At 68.1% G+C, this 19099-nt stretch overlaps 2 protein-coding genes and 1 pseudogene across 3 annotated transcripts; 1 reads left to right on the top strand and 2 right to left on the bottom strand.

Annotated features, from left to right (window-relative positions):
* Positions 1-256: 256 nt before the first annotated feature.
* LOC104568186 (adipocyte enhancer-binding protein 1-like) lies at positions 257-6626 on the bottom strand. The gene is made up of 21 exons (XM_088539445.1): positions 6395-6626; positions 5851-6240; positions 5372-5434; positions 5210-5281; positions 5013-5103; positions 4832-4926; positions 4634-4738; positions 4372-4449; positions 4218-4292; positions 4020-4129; positions 3798-3937; positions 3636-3720; positions 3409-3553; positions 3241-3329; positions 3030-3153; positions 2752-2948; positions 2495-2674; positions 1298-1643; positions 1068-1207; positions 899-998; positions 257-831 (listed from the first exon to the last, which is right to left on the bottom strand). Exons 1-21 carry the CDS (start codon positions 6624-6626, stop codon positions 284-286), a joined length of 3405 nt encoding a protein of 1134 aa, XP_088395571.1. The 3' UTR covers positions 257-283.
* Positions 6627-8614: 1988 nt separating this feature from the next.
* On the top strand, positions 8615-12191 carry LOC148590132 (macrophage-capping protein-like). Its single transcript, XM_088539446.1, has 9 exons — positions 8615-8661; positions 8769-8941; positions 9263-9417; positions 10458-10625; positions 10705-10854; positions 10932-11024; positions 11672-11804; positions 11882-11970; positions 12115-12191. Exons 1-9 carry the CDS (start codon positions 8639-8641, stop codon positions 12178-12180), a joined length of 1050 nt encoding a protein of 349 aa, XP_088395572.1. The 5' UTR covers positions 8615-8638; the 3' UTR covers positions 12181-12191.
* Positions 12192-13829: 1638 nt separating this feature from the next.
* Positions 13830-17913, bottom strand: LOC148590131 (drebrin-like protein; annotated as a pseudogene). Its single transcript, XR_015914361.1, has 12 exons — positions 17774-17913; positions 16958-17032; positions 16712-16861; positions 16337-16418; positions 15884-16034; positions 15649-15703; positions 15384-15458; positions 15189-15297; positions 14841-14960; positions 14342-14448; positions 14068-14167; positions 13830-13970 (listed from the first exon to the last, which is right to left on the bottom strand). The product of XR_015914361.1 is annotated as a drebrin-like protein (transcript).
* Positions 17914-19099: the final 1186 nt, after the last annotated feature.

Genomic DNA, 19099 nt, shown 5'->3' with positions numbered 1-19099 from the left:
GGGATCCCCGGGAAAGAGGGACATGAAGCTGCGGGAGAGGCCTACACAGGGCTTTGGAGATGAGGAGGGGCCCGGAGATGCTGCAGAGCCGCCAGGACGCTGTGCTGGGCACCTCCAGCCTGGGCAGCCGAGAGAAGCGAGGGGCCGCGCGTGCCGACAGAGCTGCTTTTATTGGTGTCGCCAAAGCCATGGGGGGAGCGGGGGGTGCCACCTCCGTGTGGGCCCTGCCCTGGAGAGCGGGGTCCCCCCGGTCCCCCCCGGGCGCGCCGGGAGCCGCCAGCGCCTAGTCCCCGAAGTTCACGGTGTAGGTCTCGGCCGTGGTGAAGGGCCTCGCGGTGGCCGTGCCCGCCAGCTCTGCCGCCGTCCCCGCCGCCGGTTCCGTGGCCACCGTCTCGTCGCTCTCGGTGGCCCATGGCCCGGCGGTGGGAGGCTCCTGGCTCCGGGGCACCGCGACGGTGCTGCTGAAGAAGGGCACGGACACGGCAGCGGTGGGCGCCGGGCCACCTCCGCCGCCGGCGTCTGCGGTGCCCTCGGGGCGCTGCAGCCGCTGGCGCTGGCGCAGGCGGTGCCGCAGGCGCAGGCGGTACCGCAGGTACTCGCGGGGCGTCATGGGGCGGCCCAGGCCCGGGCGGCGCAGGGGCCGCCGGCTCTGGAGGGCCATGATCTCGCGGATGCGCTTCCAGTTGGAGCGCGCCAGGGTGAAGTCGCAGCGCGTGGCCCCCAGGTCGTAGAGGACGCTGCAGGTCTTCACGACGGGGTTGTAGCCCTCGGCGCGGGCCGACACGCGGTACTCGCCCGGGTTCAGGATGCGCCAGTAGTCGCCACCGGCACCTGCCAGAAACCAGAGGTGCCACCGCGGTGCCACCCCGGCCCCTCCAAGCGTCACCCCCCGCCTTACCTGTCCACACGCCGCGTCCCATGCCGGCCACCAGCACGGTGGCGTTGGCGATGGGCTGGCCCTGCTGGTCCGTCACCAGCCCCTTGATGCCCCGGTGCACCTGCGCGAGGGACGGGAGGGTGGTGGGCGCTGCCGGGGCCGGGGGCCGCCCGCGGCTCCCGCCACCCACCTGCTCCATGAAGGTGAGCAGAGCCTCCTTGTTGTCCTCCCACTCGCGCCGCAGCTCGCTGCCGTGCGGGAACTTGTCGCAGCCCAGGTAGATGGAGAGCTCCAGGCAGTCGGTGTGCAGGTAGCTGAAGTCGTTCATGGCTGGCGGAGAGAGCGGAGGGAAGATGATGCCGATGCCGATACCTCCGTATCCACCCATTACGGGCGCAGAGGGCAGGGAGCGTCACTTACTGCCCGCCCGCGGGCGCCACTGGGCGCCCTGCACGATGCCGGTGCCCTGGGTGGCGTCGGGCGCGTGGCAGCCGCCGCGGAAGCTCTCGCTCATGGCCAGGTGCGCCGAGGCGTAGGAGATGGCGAGCCAGCGGAAGACGGCGTGGTCGGGGGTCTCCCGCACCTCGGGCCGCTCGTCCTCCTCGCTGCCGCCTCGCAGCGGCGCCGCGGGGTGGCCCGGCGGCGGCGGCGGCGGCGCCGCGTCGTACGGGTAGGACACCAGCCGCTCGCCGCCCTGCAGGTTGGCGCCGAGCACGAAGGGCGTCTTCTCCATCCACGCCATCACGGCGCGCGTCTCTGCCGCCACCTGAGGCCACGGGCACGGACAGGGGCGCTGCCGTCGCCTCCCCGCACACGACAGGGCCTTGCCGCGTGCCGCCACCTCCCCTCACGCGCCACGGCCTCCCCTCACATGCTGCGGCCTCCCCTCGTGCACTGTGGCCTCCCCTTTCATTCCACGGCCTCCCCTCACGCACCACGGCCTCCCCTTGCAATCCACGGCCTCCCCTTGCATTCCACGGCCTCCCCTTGCATTCCATGACCTTTTGTCACGCACCACAGCCTCCCCTCGCATGCTACAGCCTCCTCTCATGCACCATGGCCTCCCCTCGCATGCTACAGCCTCCTCTCATGCACTGTGGCCTCCTCTTGCATTCCACAGCCTCGCCTCATGCACCACAGCCTCCCCTTACATTCCACGGCCTCCCCTCATGCACCATGGCCTCCTCTTCCATTCCACGGACTCCTGTCACACACCACAGCCTCCCCTCGCATGCCACAGCCTCCCCTCATGCACCGTGGCCATGCCCCCATGCCCTGCAGGTCTCCCCTCAGAAGCTGCAGCCTCCCCTCACGCACCATGGCCTCCTCTTGCATCCCACGGCCTCCCCTCATGCATCGTGGCCTCCCCTTGCATTCCACGGCCTCCGCTTGCATTCCACGGCCTCCCCTCATGCACCGTGGCCTCCCCTTGCATTCCATGGCCTCCTCTTGCATTCCACAGCCTCCTGTCATGCACCACAGCCTCCCCTCAGAAGCTGCAGCCTCCCCTCACGCACCGTGGCCATGCCCCCATGCCCTGCAGCCTCCCCTCACGTGCCACGGCCTCCCCTCGTGCCCCGCAGCCTCCCTTCGCCGCCCCCGCGGCGCCGCGCTCACCGCGGCGCCCTCGTCCAGGTAGTGCTCGGGCACGGGCAGCCGCTGCTCGGGGAAGCGCGGCGGCACCCGCTGCCGCTCCTGGGCCGCCCAGAGCGGCGCCGCCAGGTCGGGGAAGTTCTCAAAGAGGTCGTAGCCCTCCTCCGTCCAGTGGCCCAGCGCCCAGTTGCCCAGCTCGGAGCCCTGCAGGCGAGCGCTGAGCACCCCAGGGCGGCCGCCCGCGCGGCACGTCCCCCGCGTCCCCCGCGTCCCCCGCGTACCGCGGTGCGGGCCAGCTCGTAGCCGTCGGGGTTGAGGGAGGGCACGAGGTGGATGCGGGTCTCGGTGACGAGCGCGCGCACGCGCGGGTTGCCGTCCCGGTACTCCTTGCACAGGAACTGCATGAGCAGCAGCAGCAGCTCCCGGCCCAGCACCTCGTTGCCGTGCAGCCCGGCCGTGTAGCGGAACTCGGGCTCGCCTGCGGCCACGGCGCCTCGTCACACCCCGCCAAGGGGCCCGGCCGCTGCCGTCCCGGCCCCCGGGGCCACCCCGGCCTCACCGGTCTCGTGCTCGCCCGGGTTGTCGGAGATCTCCATGGCGTAAAGCTTGAGCCCCCGCGAGCTCTTGCCGATGTTGTAGATGCGGGTGATGGTGGGACACTCCTCGTTGACCACCTTCATGAGCTGGGGACGCGCGGGGACAAGCGGTGACGCACGTCTGCAGGACGGGCACGGGCACAGACCCGGGCCATTGCAGCGCCCCGGCCTCACCTGCCGCATGTCCTTGTAGCTGTGGTGGCGGAAGTCCAGGTTGTCACTGGATGTCACCTCATTCTGCTGCGCGTAGTAGCTGCTGACACCTGTATGGGGGAACAGCGCGTTGGCACTGCCACCGACCGCCGTCCCCGTCCCCGTCCCCGTCCCTGCGCGCGCTCTCACCGGAGAGGGGGCAGCCCAGCACCTCGAGGCGCATGCAGAGGCTGCCGTTCCAGCTCTGCGGGAAGATGCGGATGTACCGGGCCACCACGGGCTCCGGGAACTCGGTCAGCACCGGCGTGTCCTTGTCCACGTTGCCATAAAACATCTGGCGCGGGGAGGCAGAGACGGGGACGGAGCTGGACAGGGTGCCCCGGGCACGGGCGCGCGCCGGGGTGTCCCCCACCTACCATCTCCTCGTAGCCGTTGGTGTACATCACCCACGTCTGGCTGTCATTGCTGACGCCCACGTAGAAGCGGGTGACGAAGTCCTCGCTGGGGGACGGAAGGGGACAGGCTGAGCGGGCAGCGGCGCCGCGGCGAGCGCCGCGCGGCCCCGCGGCCGCCCCTACTGGAGCTGCGAGTCCCGGCCCTGGGTGACGACGCCGGTGAACTTGGTGGTGCGGCGGGTGTCCACCTCGAGCCAGTGCGTGCGCCCGTCGTCCTCGGCGCACCAGGCGCCGTCGAAGAAGTCGTCCTCATTGGCACCCGCCTGGTGGGGACAGGGTGGCCCGTGGGCACCGGGAGGTGGCACTGGTGGCACGGGGAGCCCCTCACCCCGCTTCGGGGCTCACCTGCATGTTGAGGCGCCCGCGCTGGGCGCCCAGGCCGTGGCGCAGCATGGACGAGGCCAGGAGCTGCTCGTCCTCGATGCGGTGGGACTCCAGCCCGATGGGGGGACACTCTGCCACGAGGCGGGGGCAGGGAAAGGGGGGTGGCACCGGTGTCCCCTGGGAGGTCCCATGCCGCCCCCCGCGCTGGGACCCACTCACTCGTCTTCTCCTCCGGAGGCGCCCGCTCGTCCTCATCTGGGTCCCACTTCTTCCCACCGGGTTTTTTGGGTTTTCCTAGGAAAAAGGGAGTGAAATGGAGAAGGCAGAGGAAGAGGCTGGAGTAGGTGGGCAGCACCCAGAGGGCAGCACCCACCTTTGCGGTCACGGCCTTTCTCCTCTGCCCAGGGGTCCTCTTCTTCCTCCTTGCTGCTGCCACCCTTCTTGTGCGTCCCTGGGCCAGAGGAGGGGATCAGGCAGGTGACACCCTCCACAATGGACTATCACCCACCCTGAGGGACCCATTACTCATCCCAAGGGACCCATCACTTGCCCTGAGGAACCCGTCACCCTTTCCAATGGACCTATCACCCATCCAGAGGGCCCCATCACCCGCCCTGAGGGACCTCATCACTCACCCGGCTTGAGTTTCTCCTCGTCCGTCTCCATCTCATCCTCTTTATCCGGGTATTTCTCGGGCTTCGCTGGTGGTGGCAGTGGCAGCGGTGGCAGCCCGTAGTCCACTGCAGGCAGGAACCAAGGAAGGGGGCACTGGGGGGACACCCGGGGGGGGCACTGAGCGCCCTGAAGTGGGGACGGGGGGGCTCAACACTCACGGTCATCGTAGTCGGGGCGCTCCAAGCCATCCTCATAGTCCCGCTCTGGTGGCGGCGGTGGCGGCGGCTGGGGCTCAGCTAAGGGGCAAGAGGGGCTGTGCCAGGGCAGGCACCGGGGGTCCCTGCACCCCACAGTCCCCAAGCGCCCCATGGTGTCCCCTATGTCCCCAGCTCCCTGCACTCACTTGGCTTCTCCGCTTCAGGCCAGACCCGCGGGGGCTTCTGCCTGCTCGGGGGCTTGCGGGGTCTCTGCTGCCGACGGATGTACTCGACTGCAGGTGGCAAAAGACAAGGAGGGGAGGGTAAACATGGGGACAAAAGGCCCCGTGGCCACCCTTGGGGACCTCAGGGTGTCCCCCCCTGCGCAGACACCCGTACAATCCTCATAGTCCTCGCGCTCGAGCTGGTCATTGTAGTCCAGCGTGGGCGGCTCCGTCTCCTCGGGCAGCTCTGCGGGGATGAGGGATGTGTTGGAGGGGGGTCACCACAGCTGTCACCCCCTCTTTGTGTCCCTATGTCCCCCCATCCCGCTGTGCTCACCAAAATCCCCCCCGGGCCATCGCTCCTCTGCTCCCGGCTCTGGTGGCAGCTCCTCAGCTTCTCCTGGGGACAGAGGCAGAAGGACAGAGGGGTGGTGGGGGGACCCCCCTGCCGTCCCCTTTGGTCAGGGGGACAACGCAGGGGGCGGGGGTGAAATGAGGATGAGAAACTGCAGGGAAAAGATAATCAAAAAGAGCAGCAACCGCTGAGGAATGAACTTCCCAAGCAGAGGAGAAAAAAAGGAAGGAAGGGAGCCAGATTTGGGAGAAAAATACTGCGATTCCGAGCAAATAACAGAAGAGGGGGAGTCGCGGGGGGGGGATCGGGATGGAGTGGGGCGGGGGGCGGAGGCGGCGGAGAAGCGGCGGGGGGGGGAATTGCTCTGCGTGCTTTTTAAGCCCTTTTTTGGGTTATTTTTCCTCCAAATTCCGCGTCTGGTCTGGCGAGCCGCCCCCCACCCCCCCGCGGTGCGGGCTCACCTCGCCGCCCGCCTCCTTCCTCCTCCTCCTCCTCCTCGTAGGGCCAAGGCGGCAGCGGCGGGGGGGGTCCGGCGGGGTCCTCAGTCCGGGGCGGCGGCGGCGGGGGGGGCCGCGGCGCCTCGGGCCCCTCCTCGGGGAGCGCGGCCGGTGCCCCGGGTTTCTTCCCGCCCGCCGCTTTTTTGGGCGCTTTGGGCTGCTTCTCCTTGGGCTTCTTGGAGCCCTTGGGGCCATCGGCGGTGCCTTTGGGCGGCTTCTCCTTGGGCTTCTTGGGGGGTTTCTCCTTCTGCTTGTCCTTCTTGGAGCCTTTGGGCTTCTTGGGGGCTTTGGGACCTTTCTCCTTCTTGGGCTTCCCGGGCTTCTCGACCTCGGGGAGCGTCACCAGGACGGTTCCTGCGGGACGGGAATGGGGGGTCTCCGGGGGTATCCCGGTATCCCTCCGGGGGTATCCCGGTATCCCGCCCCTCCGGGTCCCTGCAGCGCCAGGCCCTTCCCGCCGCCCCGCGCCGGTGCCCGGGTGCTGCGGGGGAGGCGGGGGGTCGCTCACCCCTCCCGGGTTCGGGATTCGCTCCCGCCGCTCCGACCGGCCCGGGTTTGGGCCCGGGCTCGGGGCCGGGGTCGCGGCCGGCCAAGCCGCGCAGAATCGCCTCGATCTCGGCGTCGCTGAGCGGGGGCGGCGTCGCCGCGACCCCCGGGCCGCCCCCGGGGAGCAGCAGCAGCGCCAGCGCCGCCAGCACGAGGCAGGAGCCGCCCGGCGAGCCCGGAACCGGGAGCTCCATCGCCGCCGCCTCGGCTGCCGCCCGCCCCGTCCGGCCGCGCCGCTGCCTCCGCCGCCGCCGGGGCTCGGGACGGGGGGCGCGGGGCGGGACGGGGCGGGGCGCGGGGGCGGCACCGGCCCCGCGTGGGGATGGCGACGCGAACGACACTGGATGGCACCGGCGCTGCGTGCGAACCGGCACCCGGGACCGGCTCTGCGGGCCCCCCCCTGCACCAGGGAGACACCCCTGACAGGGACCAAAATGGGATGCGCACAGTAGGTGCTCTGGCTGCACCCGCACTGCACCTGGGATGCGCCCGGGATGCAACCGGGATGCACCCGGGATGGAACCGGGATGCGCCCGGGATGCATGCGCACTGCACCCGGGATGCAGCTGGAATGCACCTGGGATAGAACTGGGATGCACTCGCCCTGCATCCAGAATGCACCCAGGATGCACCCAGAATGCACCCAGGATGCAACTGGGATGCACCCAGGATGCACGCGCACTGCATCCGGGATGCACCTGGGATGCCCCAGGATAAACCCACACTGCACACAAAGGCCTTGCCTGCTCGTGGCACTCGGGACCACTTGTGTGCCCGTAGTGTGCAGGCTGCACACGGGAGCCCCTGCACATGCCCTGCACAGGGGACACGCTTGCATGGCCCCTGCAGCACCCCAGGGTGCAGCCCCCACGGGTGCCGGGGGGATTCACCCCTATCCCAGCAATAAAACTGCTTTTCCCCTTCTGGAACCTGGACAAATCCACAGCAGGGCCCAGGCAGCTCCAAACCACCCCCGCAAGGCCCCGGTATCCCGGAGCAGCCGGAGGGGTCCCGCAGGCTCCCCGGGAGCGGCTGGCGGGTGGCTGGGGGCCACGTGGCCGGGCTGGCCTCAGGCCCCCCGCGCTCGTGACACGGATGAGGCGCCCGCGCACCGTGAGTCACCTCCCAGCAACGCTGCGGCCGCTTCCGCGGGCCCGGGCGGAAACGAGACGGGAAGGGGCCCAGGCGCCCCACGCCACCCCCCAGCCAGCACCCCCCACCCGCCATACAGCCCCCCCAAGGGCAGCCACCCCATAGAGCCCCCCAGAGCGGGACCCCCATCGTGCGGCCCCCCCCAGAACAGCACCCCAGTGCCCCCCCCTCGCAGAGCACCCCACTAGCCCCCCACCCACCCACGCCATAGCCCCCCACAACTGCTTCCCCGGACCCCCCCAGACCCCCCTCCCAGTATAACCGCCCCCTCTCCCTCCTCGCCCCGCCCCCCCCGGGCTCCCCCCCGGCCCCCCCGCCCCTTCCTGCCCCGCCCGGCCCGGCGCCGCCGCCCGGTTCCGCGCAGGGGCCGCCCCGGCCGGTGTCGCCGTCGCCGTGTCCGTGTGTCCGTCCGCGCAGGTGGCTGCTTCTCGGGCGGGGGGGTCTGTCTGTCCGCCCGCCGTGGGGGGGGAGAAGGGGGTCGGGCTACCTGTGGGGGGGCAGGGGGGTCCGTCCGTCCCTCCCTCTGTGCGCCTGTCGGGACGCCTGTCTGTCTGTCTGTCTGTCTGTCGAGGTGCCTGTCTGTCTGTCTGTCTGTCTGTCGGGATGTCCCCTCCAGCCGTCGGGGCATCCCCTCTACCTGTTGGGGGTTCGTCTGTCTGGCAGGGTGTCTGTCTGTCCATCAGGGTGTCTGTCAGGTGTCCAACTACCCTCGGGGTGTCCGTCTAACCGTCAGGGTCTCCATCTATCCCATGAGGTGTCTCTGTATCCATCCAAGTGTCCGTCTGACTCTCAGGTTGTCTGTCTCTCTGTGGGGGTGTCTGTTGGCCTGTCCCTCTGTCCTTCAGGGTGTCCGTAGGGGTGTCTGCCCATCCACTAGGGAGTCTGTCTGTCTGTCAGGGGGCCCAACAGAGTGTCCATCTGACCTTCAGGGTGTCCCTCTATCCACTGAGGGTCTATCTATTCAGCAGGGTGTCTGTCTGTCCTGCAGAGCATCCATCCACCCTCTGGAGTGTCCATCGGAGCGTCCGTCCCCACCAAGCCACCTCTACCCACCATGTATACATCATTGCCCAAAAGGTACCATCCCCCCCACCACCATGTCCCCACTGCCACCATTGCCTTGGTGCCATGTCCCCCACCCCCGTGTCACCACCACCCCCGGTTCACGGCCACCGTCCCCGCAGCGGCTCTCCCTTCGGCCCCGAGGCCACCCAGCCCGGCCTGCACGTGTGGCGGGTGGAGAAGCTGCGGCCCGTGGCCGTGCCCGAGGCCACCGCCGGTGTCTTCTGCTCCGGGGACGCCTACCTGGTGCTGCACAACGGCCCCGAGGAGCGAGCCCACCTGCACCTCTGGATCGGTGAGCGGCGGTGGCACGGCATGGCGCTGCATGGCACTGCTTGGCACTGCTTGTCGCGGCACGGCATGGCACTGCATAGTGCTGCATGGCATGGCATGGCGCTGCATGTCACAGTGCTGCATGTCACAGCATAGTGCTGCATGGCATGGCATGGCATTGCATGTCACGGCATGGTGCTGCATGGCATGTCACGGCATAGTGCTGCATGTCACAGCATAGTGCGGCATGGCATGGCATGGCACTGCATGTCACAGTGCAGTGCTGCATGGCATGGCATGGCACGGCACGGCACGGCACGCTCAGGGGCCGCTGTCCCCCCAGGGCGGGACTCGTCGCGGGACGAGCAGGGCGCCTGTGCCCTGCTCTCCACCCAGCTCAACGCGCTGCTGGGCGAGCGCCCCGTGCAGCACCGCGAGGTGCAGGGCAACGAGTCCGACACCTTCATGGAGTACTTCCCGCACGGCGTCCAGTACCAGGTACGGGCGCCCGGCGGCCTTGTGGGTGCTGAGGAGCCCCACCGGGTGCCTGGAAGCCTCGCTGGGTGCTCAGCACCCACACTGGGAGCTCAACATCCCTGCTGGGTGCCCAGCATCCGTAGCCTGCCTGGAGGGTGCTTTTCATCCTCGTGGGTGCTCAGCATGCCCTCGGGTGCTCAGCATCATTGCTGGGTGCTCAGCATCCTCAGTGGGTGCTCAGCATCCCCCTTGGGTGCTCAGCATCCCCACTAGGTGCTCAGCATTCCCCTTGAGTGCTCTGCATCCTCACTGGGCGCTCTGCTTCCCCACTAGATGCTCAGCATCCTCGATGGGTGCTCTGCTTCCCCACTGGGTGCTCAGCATCTCCACTAGATGCTCAGCATCCTCAATGGGTGCTCTGCATCCCCCTTGGGTGCTCAGCATCCCCACTAGGCACTCAGCATTCCCCTTGGATGCTCAGCATCCTCAGTGGGTGCTCTGCATCACTGCTGGGTGCTCAGTATCCCCACTGGGTGCTCAGCATCTTCTATGGGTGCTCTGCGCCTCTGCTGGGTGCTCAGCATCCTCAGTGGGTGCTCTGCATCCCCCTTGGGTGCTCAACATTCCCCTTGGGTGCTCAGCATCCTCAGTGGGTGCTCAGCATTCCCCTTGGGTGCTCAGCATCCCCACTAGGCACTCAGCATTCCCCTTGGATGCTCAGCATCCTCAGTGGGTGCTCTGCATCACTGCTGGGTGCTCACTATCCCCACTGGGTGCTCAGCATCTTCTATGGGTGCTCTGCGCCTCTGCTGGGTGCTCAGCATCCTCAGTGGGTGCTCTGCATCCCCTTTGGGTGCTCAGCATTCCCCTTGGGTGCTCAGCATCCCCACTAGGCACTCAGCATTCCCCTTGGATGCTCAGCATCCTCAGTGGGTGCTCTGCATCACTGCTGAGTGCTCACTATCCCCACTGGGTGCTCAGCATCCTCAGTGGGTGCTCTGCATCCCCCCTGGGTGCTCGGCCTTGCTGCCAGGGCGCTCAGCACCCTGCCGTGTCCCCAGGAGGGTGGTGTGGCCTCGGCGTTCAGGACCGTGCACCCGGCCACCGCCCCGGGCACCAGGCACCGTCTCTACCAGGTGAAGGGCAGGAGGACCATCCGGGCCACCGAGCGGGACCTCAGCTGGGCCAGCTTCAACACGGGCGACTGCTTCATCCTCGACCTGGGCCAGGTGGGAGCGGGGCCGGTGGCACAGGGACAAGCCAGGCCGGGCCACCTCAGTGACGCTGCTGCCTCTCTGCTTTCCCCAGAGCATCCTGGTGTGGTGCGGGGCCAAGGCCAACGCGCTGGAGCGCAACAAGGCGCAGGATTTGGCCACCGCCATCCGGGACAGCGAGCGGTGCGGCAAGGCCCGCGTGGAGGTGGTGGCTGACGGCGAGGAGCCCCCTGAGATGCTGCAGGTGACCGGGCGCACCCAGGTGTCCCCCTGCGCTGGCCTTGGTGGCTTGAGGCTGTCCCTATTCTTCTGGCCCTCCAGATGCTGGGTCCCAAGCCGGCCTTGCAGGAGGGCAGCCCCGAGGAGGACATCACAGCCGACCAGAGGAACGCAGCGGCCGCCGTCCTCTACAAGGCCAGGAGTTGGTGGCCCTGGGGGGGACATGGGGCTGGGCACACCTGGGAGGGTGCCATGGTGGCCCTGGAGGGGACATGGAGCTGGGCACAGCTGGGGGGGTTCCATGGTGGCCCTGGAGGGGACATGGGGCTGGGCACACCTGGGGAGCACCATGGTGGCCCTGGGGGGGACACGGAGCTGGGCACAGCTGGGGGGGTGCCATGGTGGCCCTGGAGGGGACATGGGGCTGGGCACAGCTGGGGGGGTGCCATGGTGGCCCTGGGGGGGGACATGGGGCTGGGCACAGCTGGGGAGCGCCATGGTGGCCCTGGAGGGGACATGGGGCTGGGCACAGCTGGGGAGCACCATGGTGGCCCTGGGGGGGGACATGGGGCTGGGCACAGCTGGGGGGGTGCCATGGTGGCCCTGGGGGGGGACATGGGGCTGGGCACACCTGGGGAGCACCATGGTGGCCCTGGAGGGGACATGGGGCTGGGCACAGCTGGGGAGTGCCATGGTGGCCCTGGGGGGGGACATGGGGCTGGGCACGGCCAGGGGATGCTGTGGTGGCCCTGGTCAGGGCACAGTCATGGGACACTGCCATAGCGCCCAGGGAGGCCACCAAGCTGGGGGACACCCCATGGTGACACTGTGGCCACGGGTAGGTGTCGGACGCCACGGGGCGCATGGACCTGACCCAGGTGGCCGCCAGCAGCCCCTTCAGCCAGTCCCTGCTCTGCACCGACGACTGCTTCGTGCTGGACAACGGTGCCTGCGGCAAGATCTACGTGTGGAAAGGTGCCACCGCGGCAAGGGACGGGGACAGGGGACACCGCGGGGTGTCCCCGGGCCCAGCGCCGCCGTCTCCCCCGCAGGGCGCAAGGCCAACGAGCAGGAGCGCCAGGCGGCCCTGCGGGTGGCCGAGGAGGTCATCGCCCGCATGGGCCACTCGCCCCGCACGCAGGTGGGTGCAGGGCCAGAGCGACCGTGGGGTCCCCGGTGGCCCTGTCACCTGCGGGGTCCCCAGTGCCCCCGTCACCCATGGGGTCCCTGGCGGTGCCATCACCCACGGGGTCCCCGATGGCGCCGTCACCCGCGGCCACCGCAGGTGGAGATCCTGCCCCAGGGCCGCGAGAGCCCCCTCTTCAAGCAGTTCTTCAGCAGCTGGCAGTGAGGGACCGGCCACTGGCACCGCGGGGACCGGCCACCGGCACGAGGGGGACGGAGCCGCCCCTGCTCGCGGTGGCATCGGCTGCAAGCCCCAGTCCCCTCCGTGCCCGTCACCTCCATGCTCGTGTCACCCCCGTGCCCGTCACCCCTATGCCCGTGTCCCCTCTGTGCCCATGTCACCCCGTGCCACCTCCATGCCATCATCCCCCTGCCCATCACCCCCATGCCCATGTCACTTCCATGCTCATGTCACTCCCATGCCACCTATGTGCCCACGTCACCTCCATGCCATCACCCCATGCCCATGTCACCTCCATGCTCATGTCACTCCCGTGCCACCTGTGCCCATGTCACCTCCAAGCCATCACCCCATGCACATGCCACCCCCGTGCCCACGTAACCTCTGTGCCCATGTCACCTCCATGCCCGTCATCCTCACGCCATTCCCCTGTTCCCGCCACCCCAGCTCCATGCTCAGACCATGTCCCTGTCACCTCCATGCTTGCGCCATGTCCATGTCCCCATTGTGCCCATGCCATACCCAGCCCCTGCCACCGCCATGTCCCCAAACCCTCCCTGGGCCCCTGCCCTGCTCACGTCCCCCACCGCCCTCATCCCACATCCCACCAAATAAAGAAACGCTCCCACATCCCCCGTCTCGCTGCTCCGGATCCGCTGCCACCCTGGGGACACGGGGACACGAAGCCCATGGGGACAAGATGGGCACAACGACAAGAAGGGGCCTGGGACCCCCAGCCCGTGGTGGCTCCCAGCTGGAGCCAAAAACGCCCACGCGGGGCCCGGGCTGAATGTTCCCAGCCCAGAGGGAAGGCCGGAGCAGGAGCAGCGTTTTTGGTAAAACAGGAAGAAAATTAAAATGTGTGTGTGTATATATAGTGTATACATATCTAGATATAGATGTATAGATATCTATACACTAAAGGCAGGAAGAGGGAAGGCCCAGGGTGCAGGGGGCCGGGCTGGCGCGGGACGGAAAAGCCCCGGGTTTTATTGTTTCCGGGTGAGGTTCCCGCGGGAAGCGGAGGCGCCGGAGCGAGCGGAGCGGAAGGAAGAGGCCCGGAGGCGAAACAGAAAGCCAAAAACTCATGATTTCTTCCTATTTCTAAAGCGGCGTCGAGGCTGGGGGCCGCCGAGGGCGACGGCGGCACCGGGCTCCTCCGCGTTCACAGTGACGTTGGGGCGACGGCGGGATCCCCCACCCGGAGGCTCCCGTTAAAACATAATAATAATAAAATAGAATCAACTCCCTCCCCAAACGCTTGCCCCAAGCAAAGCCCCCGTTTTGGGGGGAAAAGCCCCAGAAAGCCCCTGCAGAGAGAGAAGGGAAGGAGGCCCCGGGTCGGGGAATAGAGGGGGGATTGGGGGCTGCCCTGGGGGGGGCCAAGGGCAGGGACCCCCCCCGGGGGCTCCGAGGTGGCTCAGAGGGGAGAGCAGCAGCCGGGGGCAGTCCCGGTGCCGGGGACCGGCACGATGGCACTTAAAGGGGAAGGAAATACAGGGAAAAAAGGGGGAAAAATAGGGGAATAAAGAAAAGAATGAAGGGGGAAAAAAAAGGGGAAAAAAAGGAAAAAAAGAGGAAAAATGGGAAAAGCCACACATTGGTTGAAGGGTGGGCTGGGGGGCGAGCGCCCCGTTACTCGATGAGCTCCACGTAGTTGGCGGGGAACATGCCGAAGTGGCCGTCGGGGCCGTAGCCGCGCCACCAGCCCTCGTCGATCATCTCGATGTTGGTGATGAGGTTCTCCGGGTCGAAGGAGATCTCCGTGTCGTCGGCTGCGCGGGCACGGAGCGAGGGAGGATGGAGAGGGGGTCCCGAGCTGGCCCGGACCCCCCTCCCGGGTCCGGTTTTCCCTGCAACCCCGGCTCTTACCGGCTTGGTAGTCGTAGAGCGCGCGGGCGCACAGCCCCTTGCCCGCCAGGTCCTGCTGGTACTCGGCGCCGTAGCCATATTGGGCATCGTCCGCGGGCGCCTGGAGGAGGGAGAGGGCATCGGGCCTCCCCGCTCGGCTCGCTCTGTCCCCGAGAAACGGGGGGACGAATCGGAGCGGCGCCCACGGCCCGGGGAGGAGGGTGGCACGAGTGGCACGAGCCCCGTACGAGACACTAGAGAATCCGCGGGGAGGCTGCGTCCCCCCGTCACCCACCTGGGGAGGCTCCTCGTAGATGGCACCGTGGTCAGGTGGCTCCTCGTACGCGTTGGGCTCCTGCGCGGGCGCCAGCGGCGGGTCGGAACCGGAGCCGTCGTCGCGGCCTGCGGAGACACGTGCGGCCTCGCACCGGGACCACGCGGCCACCGGGACCAGGGGCACCGGAGCCCCCGGGTGTCCCTGCGGAGGGCACGGGGCCGCCCACAGAGGGACTTGGGGACAGATAAAACAGATGGAGGGGAGCGCCGGGATCCCCAGCAGGGATAGGGAACAGGCCAAGCCCAAGTGAGGTCTGCCCTGCCAAGCAGCGCTCCCAGTGCTCCAAGCACGTGGAAAACTCTTGGCTCTGTCCCTCGTCCCTCCCGGAGCCTCCGGACAAGAGCAGCATCTAGCGGCGGCTGCAGGCCGAGGCTCCGAGCTCCCCCCTTCTCCGCGGGACATTTGGGAAAGCTCCAGGCCGGAGCGTCGAGGCTCCGGGCCCGGAGCGGGTTCCCACCTGAGGCGGCTCCCGGAGAGTCCGGAGGCGTCTCCCGAGCACCGGGATGGGCGACGGCGGCCGCGGCGGAGGCCGGGGGCCCCGCGGGCTCCTTCTGTAGGAAGGGGCTGCGCAGTTTGCCTGGGGGGAGTCAGAACGGCCGCGTCGGCTCTCAGCTCCGGCCGAACATCGGTGCCAGCACCGTCGGACACGGATGCCTGTTCCCATTCAAGCCTGGAGATTATTTTTCCCTCTATTTTTTTTCCCTTTTTGCATCCTCCTCATGTGAAACCTCCACACTTCAAAGGCAGAAAGCTGCCAAACCCCAGCAGAGCCTCCTGCGTCCCAAACGCGCGTGCCGATTCCTACCCGGTTGCGAGGCCGCCGCCGCCGCCGCGTCCGCGGGCAGCGATCGTTCCCGCTGCCTGAAGATGTCCCGGGGGTTCACGGCCCTCTGCGCGATGAGCGAGGCGGCCTCCTGCGGGAGGAGCAGCCGGACGGAGCCGAGCGGCGCCGGGATGCGCGGCCGAGCTCCGGCGCCGCCGCCGCGGCCGCGTGCCCCACCTGGGCTTTCTCCACCGACTCGCTCCTCCGGACGCCCTTCCGCTGCCTGGCCTCGTACTCCTCCGCCTGCTCCTTCTGCGGCACGGGAGCGGGGCCGTCACGGCCGCCGCCGCCCCCATTTCCCAGGGAAACGGGGACGAGGGACAGGGACAGTGGGACAAGAGCCGGGGGACGCGGAAGCCCCTCCGCGGGGGTCTCGGCCGCTCTCCGTTGCAGGGGACAGGCCAAAAGGGACATCGGCCATGGGGACACCGGCGACGCTCACCCACTGCTGCTGCTCCTTGTCCCTGCTCTCTGCTTCCTGCTGCTGCTGGAATCTCCTGGAGTGGCCAAAGGGAGAACGAGCTTTGGGAAAGGCCGTGTGAGGACAGGGGAGCACCCAGGGCCGGCCTGATCATCCCCATCCGTCCCATCTCCGAACAGGGAGGCAGTGCCCGTTCCCGCTGGGAGAGGAAGGAAGGAAGGGCCCCTTCCAAGGCGTCCCGGAGCGCCGGCCTCACTTCTGCGCCTCGATCTCGTTGGATCGGGCCTGGAAGCGCTGCTCGCGCCCGGCCGCCTCCCGCAGCTCCCGCTCGCGGCGCTCCCGCTCCAGCCGCTGCCGCTCCTCCTCCGCCCGCCTCTTCTCCTCCAGCCGCCGGTTTTCCTCGTCTTCTGCAGAAGCCGAGCACCGAGTCACGGTTGAATGCTCAGAGAGGCCCAAATTCCCCTAAACCTCACCCGACCCCCACAAAACGCAGCTTCTCTTCCCAAGAAACATCACCCACACACCACAAAGGCACCCCAGAAAGCCGGAACGGGGGCTCCGGCCCAGCCGCGCGGGGATCCGAAACCGCCCGGAGCTCGGCCCGGGAGGGGAAGTGGCTTTCGGCAGGTTCCCGTTGGGTTTTTAACGCTGCTCCTGGTTCCAGGAGCCGGGAGGCGCTGGGCACCGAGCCAGGAGAGCCCAGGGCCACTCACCTCCGCCTTGGCCCAGAAATTGTCCTTATTGACTCTCTTGATCTCGGACATCGCGTTCGTCTTCTGGTAGACGGAGCCCTGCAGGGAGGTAGAGGAGGATGTGCCAGAGCCTTCGCTGCTGGGGATCGTTTCACGAAACATCGTTTCTTTGCTGTGTTTGTGTTAAAAAGAAAGCGCCTTCCCAAAAATATTTCCATACGGACAGAAAGGAAGGTGCCAGAATCCCTGTAGCTCCATGTTTGAGGAGGAATCCTGAGATTTGGTCAACAAGCAGGTCAATGTGCTACCCAAAGCCCACGGGACCTTTCTGCTCCGTCACCGTGGGGCCAGAACCACAGCAGGGGGCCCGGGAAAGCTCCCGGGAATCCAACTCACCACCGGGCCTGAGGGCCCGAGTCCTGGAACCTGCTGCTTTCCTTGTGGAAGTTGTAGTTGGCCCCCGAGGCCTTGGCCACCTTCTCCATGATGAGCTCCGGCTCCACATCCTCCTCGGCACGAGCGTTTATGGTGACGTGCGCGCCCTGGGCACGGGGACAGCCGCGAGGGGGACGTCGCTCCGGAGGCCGCCGGCCCCACGCGCGCGTCCCGGCTGCCCCGGCGCGGGAAGGGGCACAGACCTTCAAGAAGTTGGCCACGGTGCTGACGTGGTTGGCGCAGGCTCCTTTCCGCACGTCGTTGACGCCTTCGCCCGTCTGCAAAGAGCCACCGGCGGGACCCCCTCACCCCAAAGCCCCTCGAGTCCCATCCTGGACGCCTCGAGCTGGGTCTGAGGGACAATCACCACCCCGTGCACCACGGCGAGGGGCTTGGGGCGATGCCAGGACACAAGGATGCGCGGGCTCCAACCCTGGGACTCGCCACGTCCCGCGGTTCTCCATACACAAGGAGATCAGGGGCCTGGAACATCTGCCCTATGAGGAGAGGCTGAGGGAGCTGGGCCTGTTCAGCTGGAGAAGAGAAGGCTGAGAGGGACCTGAGCAGTGTCTAGAGGTACCTCAAGGGAGGCAGTGAGGAGGATGGGCTGGTCTCTTTTCAGTGGTGGCACTGATAGGACTAGAGGCAATGGCCACAAACTGAAGCACCAAAAGTTCCACAGGAACTTAAGGAAAAATTTCTTCCAGTGAGGGTGCCAGAGCACTGGAACAGGCTGCCCAGAGAGGTTGTGGAGTCTCCTTCTCTGGAGATCTTCAAACCCGCTTGGACGCAGCCCTGTGCCACGTGCTCTAGGTGACCCTGCGTGTGCAGGGGTTGGACTGGATGATCTCTAGAGGTCCCTTCCAACCCTAAGCATTCTATGATTCTATACATCTCCCTCAACCCGTTCCATAGGGCTCCGTCGGGTTCCTTTGGTCCTCCAGGCACCCCCATCACCGCGCGGCGGCCGACGCGGCGCGCCCCAACGCCGCGACGCGGGGACGCGCGCGGGCGCTCACCCAGTTGACGAGGACGTATTTGGGCAGGCCGGAGTTGGGGTCGGTGACCCTGCAGAAGGCGTACATCACCTTGCCGCTGTTGAGCTCCTCCACCATCTCGGCGAGGCCGCCGGCTGCGCCGCGACAGGACGGAGCGGCGGCTCAGGACGGAGCGGCGCCGCGGGGGAGCGCCGCGAGGGGAAGGGCCGCGCCGCCCGCGCTCACCTCGCGCTGCCGGCCACGCGCAGGTCGTTGCTGTTGCCCTCGTAGGTGAACAGGGCCCTAGGGCGGCGGCGGGGCGGCCTCAGCGCGGGACGGGGACCCCCGCCAGGGAACCCCAGATGCCCCCCGTCCCCATAGGGACCCCACGTGATGCTCCCTGTGCCCCCTGCACCCCGATCTCCCCTACACCCCGTCCCAGGATGCTCAAGCTTCCACTCCCTGCTATGGGGAGCTCCGTATGCCCCACATCTCCCCTTGCACTGCCCCCCCAAGTGCCCTAGACCCCCCCAATGCCCCTCGAGCCCCCCCCAGTGCCCCTCGACCCCCCAGTGCACCCTAGACCCCCCCAGTGCCCCTAGACCCTCCAATGCCCTACACCCAAATGCCCCTAGGCCCCCCAGTACCCCTAGACCCCTCAATGCCCCTAGACCCTCCAATGACCCTAGACCCCCCAGTGCCCCCTAGAACCGCCCCCAGTGCCCCTAGACCCCAAATGCCTCTAGACCCCCCCCACCTCCAACTCCCCATCCCCCTATGATGGGACGTCCCCACAGGCCCCACATCACCCTATATCCCCACACACTCACCCTAAGCTCCCCAACCCCATAGGCCCCACAGGTCTCTATATCCCGCCCCCACGCCCCACACTCCCCCATTGCCCGTGGGCCCCACATCCTCCGCGGCCCCTACGTCCCCCGCGGGCCCCACATCCCCGCACCAGTCGGTGTCGCTGCCCGCCGCACCACGCGCCCGTAGGCCGCCTGCAGCGCCGGCCCCGTTCTTGCTGAGGTTGAGCGCCATTGCAGCGCCGCCGCTTCCGCCCCCGCCCGCCGCCGCCGCCGCGCCCCACGCACGGACACGCCCCCCGCGCCCGGACACGCCCCCCGCGCTCGGACACGCCCCTCCCGCCCCCGCCCCGCCCTCCCACCTGGACACGCCCCTCGCTCTAGCCACGCCCCTCCTGCCCGCCCTTACCCTCCCGCCTGGCCAGGCCCCTCCCGCGCGACCACGCCCCCGCATAACCCCGCCCACGCTCACGCCCCCTCCCGCCGCGCCTCCGCCCCGTCTCGGCCACGCCCCTGCGGTCAGCCCCGCCCCTTCGTTTAGCCCCGCCCCTTCTGCCCC

This window comes from Tinamus guttatus, unplaced genomic scaffold, assembly GCF_059628265.1.
Source record: "Tinamus guttatus ecotype Peru unplaced genomic scaffold, ASM5962826v1 Tinamus_guttatus_pri_ptg001695l, whole genome shotgun sequence".
NCBI classification, from domain to species: domain Eukaryota; kingdom Metazoa; phylum Chordata; class Aves; order Tinamiformes; family Tinamidae; genus Tinamus; species Tinamus guttatus.
This window is presented reverse-complemented; position numbering and strand designations above follow the sequence as displayed.